Here is a 5,461-nt window from a genome sequence, read left to right on the forward strand (position 1 = left end):
TTAGTTTTACTAACAAGAAAAATGAAACAAACTGTGCATTGTTATTATGTAAATCCATGTCTATAGATTATTGTCCTGAAAAGGATACGAAAAGTAAAATATTTAATCTCAAACGACTCTTCAGTATCATTGACATTGACAATAACAAATTTAGGAATTGTCTAGGTACCGTATATGATAATATAGATGTAAGCGATTTACTTCCTAATATTACGCATGGAAGTAAATCGCTAGACTGGTATTCAAAACTTGATAAAAATATGGATGCTAAAATGATTATTCCCGACAAGAATGACGAACATGTTATATAACGGAATCATTAAGAATGATAATATATCTACTAATATAAATCGAAATACAATTCAAGAAACATATATGACGATATTGATGAACATGTTTATATTGATATGAATAGGAAGATAAATAATAATAATTATATGTTACTATCAGCCAATGAACAGAAGGTATCTGAAAAAAAGGATTATTATAAAACAAAGGATACCGAACAATACAAGGACCCGAGACAAATAGCCCCTAACACGACTTACGATGTACCCAAAAGTATTTATCGTATACCAAACCCTATATATTATCATTCTAACACTTTACCCAGAAAAAGTAAAATTTGCCAGATGGAATCGATAACATGTACACCTTCAATAACATCACATGGTTCTCACTATGATATACCTAAAATACCAACAAGTATCTATGACTGTAAAAGATTTATGATTCAATGTCCCATGTGTCAAAAATATAACATACCATCGTGTATTATCAAATGTAATGAATGTCAGATAAAATTAGAAAATTCTCATTAAATACCAACGATATATAATCATTAAATACCAACAATATATATATTATATATATATATATATATAAATAATAAATATAAATTGTAAAATTGTACTATCCATGGGCATATAATAAATATAATGAGTATATTATAGAGTATTTATATTCATATCTTATTCATCATCTAAAACATAATCCAAATCCATATATAATTTAATATATTCATATACATATAAAAATATATCAAAGGACCGTTACAATTCACCTACTCTATAGATTTATTATTGAAACTAGTATTGAAACTAAACAAGTATCTATATAGAAATATAGTATTGAAACTAAATAAGTATCTATATAGAAATATAGTATTGAAACTAAATAAGTATCTATATAGAAATATAGTATTGAAACTAAATAAGTATCTATATAGAAATATAGTATAGAAACTAAATAAGTATCTATATAGAAATATAGTATTTAAACTAAATAAGTGTCTATACAGTATTGAAACTAAATAAGTGTCTATACAGTATTGAAACTAAATAAGTATCTATAAAGTATTGAAACTAAATAAGTATCTATAAAGTATTGAAACTAAATAAGTGACTATATAGAAATATAGTATTGAAACTAAATAAATATCTATATAAAAGTTAATATTTTGATTTCATTATTTGTATAAAATATAAAACATGAAACGAAACAATGATTGTATTGAAAAGGAAAAGGAGACCGAAAGATATCCAGATAATGATAATAAACCACCTGCCCAAAAATACTCCAAGCTGGAACTTGGGCTAGATTATGATCCTTCTAAGGACAATTATCATCCCATTAACGATGCCTTCTGGAAGCAGGGTGAAGAGTAAGAATCCTTTGTATAATGTTAATTATTTAATATTACCGTAAATGAACACACTTTTATTGGTTATATTTAAGAGGTTTAATTACATATTTACAATTTCAGGACACCTTATATGGCTCTAGTCAACACTATGAAATTGATTGAAAAAACAAACGGTCGTTTGAAGATTATTGAGACATTGGCAAATTTCTTCAGATCTGTTATTGTCTTGTCTCCAGATGATTTATTATGTTGTGTCTACCTATGTCTCAATAAAATAGCACCTGCCTTTGAAGGTATGTTGAAGTTTGTAATATATAAAAAAATAATAAAATATTTGATCTATTCATTGATAGAATATATATATATATATATATATATATATATATATATATATATATATATATATATATATATATCCAACAAGTATATTCTTTTTTCTTAGGCACCGAGCTGGGTATAGGAGAAAATATTCTTATGCGAGCAATTGCCCAAGCTTCAAGACATAGTATTGAGAAGATTAAACAAGATAGAAAACAGAAAGGTGATCTCGGTATTGTTGCTGAACAATGCCATTCGACTGAAAGAATCACAAATATGCCAAATTTGACAGTAAAAGATCTCTTTGACCAGCTGAAAGAAATTGCATCTCTAGCTGGCAATGATGTAGGTTATATAAATTTATATATTTTAAACTAAATATAACATCATTTATATACATACATACATATATATATATATATATATATATATATATATATATATATATATATATATATATATAATATTGAAGCAAGATATATTCTATATCCTCATACAGGCTCACGGTAAAAAGATTGACAAGATAAAGGATATATATATTGCCTGTCGAGCTTCCGAATCCCGTTATCTTGTCCGATCTCTCAATGGAAAACTTCGCATTGGTTTGGCCGAGAAGTCGGTTCTGCAGGTGGGTTTATGGTTTAATCAAAGTCAACATTACCAAATATTGTATATTATATTATTTATAAAGTCTTAGACATTAATATTATAACCTTTTTTATAATATTAAATATTTTTTTTCAGGCCATAGCCCAAGCTAACTACCTTACACCTCCAGGTCAAAAATATCCACCGAATATTATTAATGCGGGCAAAACAATAGGTTCAAAACAGTTAAAAAAACAATTTGAAAAGTACGGTACAATACTAAGCACGATCTACAAGTAAGAATTGTGATCAATGTTTAATTATATAAAAAAAATGTTAGCACTTTTAAAAGTGTCATTGGTTGTTATATGGTACAGTATTTTAATATATAATATTTTTCAAGTTACTATATATTAAATATCCATATTTAATATATATATATATATATATATATATATATATATATATATTATATCTCATTTTCAGTGAATTCCCTTCATATGATAAGATCATACCAATCCTTTTAACCGAAGGGATTGAGGAACTCCCCAAATACTGCTCCCTTACCCCTGGAATTCCATTGAAATCGATGTTAGCTCATCCTACTACTGGAATTTCTGAAGTCTTGAAGCGTTTTGAGAATGTCAAGTTTACTTGTGAATTCAAGTATGATGGGGAGAGAGCACAGGTATATATATGTTTACTTCTAATAAATTAGAGTTTGTTTTATATAACCACCTTTTTTTAATTAAATTTATATCTATTCGTTTATATTATATATGTATATATATATATATATATATTACAGATCCATTTAAAGGATGATGGTACAATCAATATATATAGTAGGAATCAAGAAAATAACACAACCAAATATCCCGATGTTATTTCCATCTTGAGAAATGTATTGGGAAAAGATGTTAAATCATGTATCATTGACGCGGAGGTTGTGGCTTGGGATAAAGAAAACCAGCAAATCTTACCCTTCCAAGTCCTAAAGTACCAGAAAGAGAAAGGTATATATACATTTAACTTTACAATTATATATACATATATAGAAATCCCATAAAATATTACAAATATAAAACTCGAATATAATCTAAAAAAAATATTTTTTTTTTACTTATCAGGGTGTTAATGAAAAGGATCTCAAAGTACACATATGTATATTTCCCTTTGATTTGCTTTATCTGAATGGCGAATCACTGGTCAAGAAGTCATTCGAGATACGTCGTACTCTATTACGAAATAATTTTAAAGAGAAAGAAGGGAGATTTATCTTTGCAAAGAATATGGACTCCACTAATACAGAAGATATTGAAGAATTTATGAGGAATCCCTTAAAGGTGAATCTACTTTATTCCATTCGCATGGAAAACATGATATTATAAATCAACATATTATCAAAATCACTATTGCTAATATATAAATGTGAATTTTCAGAAAAATGTGAGGTCTCATGATCAAATCTCTGGATGTGAATGCTATTTACGATATAGGAAAACGATCACACAAATGGTTAAAATTGAAGAAGGACTACCTTAATAGAGTATGTCTCATGTTTTTTTTTTCATATATATATATAAACTGTTTAGTTCTTGTATATTACATCGATTGTCATTTAATCATGTATATATATATATATAATATATAATATATATATATAATATATATATATAAAAATTATATATACAAATTAACTGGTAATAATTCCAGATGGGGGATACAATTGTTGTGTGGTCATTGGAGGCTATTTAGGCCAAGGCAAGCGCACTGGGCAATATGGAAAGTTTCTTGTAGCTTGCTATGATGAAACTAAAGACAAATTCCATGTCTTTGTGCAAGGTATGTTGTTTTTTCTTAATATCCTCAATATTGATATACAAATGAGTATGAAATTCATATTTGAAATATCAATTTTACATTTCAGATTGGTACGGTTTTACAGAACAAAATTTACAAGAATGTTCTAACCTTTTCCAACAATACATTGTAGAAAAACCAATGACTAATTATAGGTTTGTATTTAGGTTATTATATAGACCGTATCATTTATATTTTTAATGAATAATTTTTACTGTGGTATGAATTGAACAAGTATATATTTCTTTTAAAAAATTGATATGAATATATTCTTCATTATTCTAGTTATGAAAATGGTACTGGTCCTGATCACTGGTTTAAGCCTGTGAAAGTTTGGGAGATTAAGTGTGCAGATCTTTCCCTTTCACCTATATACAAAGCTGCAGTAGGACTGGTATGTTTTAACGAATATTAAAATTATTTAATAGAGATATTGTTATATTTTAGAAAAAAAACAAATTTTTATTTCTAATGGTGAATTTAATTTTATACTTATAGGTTGATCCAGAAAAGGGCATTTCTTTGAGATTTCCAAGATTTGTAAGAATTCGTGATGATAAAAATCCTAAAGAAATCACAAATGCAGTACAGGTAAAGAAAATGAAAACATAGCCAAAAATATAATATATATTTATATATCTATATATATTATATATAAATTATATATTGCAATATAACCATAAATATTATTCTTTCCAATTTTAATATTCTCTTTTTTTCAGATTGCAGACCTCTACAATAACCAATACCAGAATGAAAAATAATAAGAAATAAAATAGATAATATAATATTAATGGAATATCCAGTATATGACTTTGGATTTTCCAATTAAGAATATATATGACTCTATGTCCTAAGGGTTCATATTATGAAAAGTAAATAGATATTATAAAGATTTTTAGAAAACGTATTTTTAATATAATTGACATGAATATAATAAGATTTTTAAAAACATTTTATTTAATATAAATGAACGAATATAATAAAGATTTAAAATCATATATTTAATATAAATGACACTAAAATATTTAAAAAAATATTTAAATT

At 26.0% G+C, this 5,461-nt stretch overlaps 1 protein-coding gene across 1 annotated transcript in view; it reads left to right on the top strand.

Annotated features, from left to right (window-relative positions):
- The window catches only part of LOC125044939 (DNA ligase 1-like), a 23,953-nt gene extending 18,775 nt beyond the window's left edge, over nt 1-5,178 (top strand). Inside the window, 15 exon segments of the mRNA XM_047641899.1 lie at nt 1,600-1,663; nt 1,766-1,938; nt 2,088-2,308; nt 2,463-2,591; nt 2,708-2,847; nt 3,038-3,239; nt 3,360-3,548; nt 3,550-3,567; nt 3,682-3,907; nt 4,003-4,104; nt 4,268-4,396; nt 4,482-4,485; nt 4,700-4,808; nt 4,913-5,005; nt 5,137-5,178. Coding sequence (XP_047497855.1) covers nt 1,600-1,663; nt 1,766-1,938; nt 2,088-2,308; nt 2,463-2,591; nt 2,708-2,847; nt 3,038-3,239; nt 3,360-3,548; nt 3,550-3,567; nt 3,682-3,907; nt 4,003-4,104; nt 4,268-4,396; nt 4,482-4,485; nt 4,700-4,808; nt 4,913-5,005; nt 5,137-5,178 — 1,841 coding nt within the window.
- The last annotated feature ends 283 nt before the right edge of the window (nt 5,179-5,461 follow it).

The sequence above is a fragment of the Penaeus chinensis genome, chromosome 36 (genome assembly GCF_019202785.1).
Source record: "Penaeus chinensis breed Huanghai No. 1 chromosome 36, ASM1920278v2, whole genome shotgun sequence".
Taxonomy (NCBI): Eukaryota; Metazoa; Arthropoda; class Malacostraca; order Decapoda; family Penaeidae; genus Penaeus; species Penaeus chinensis.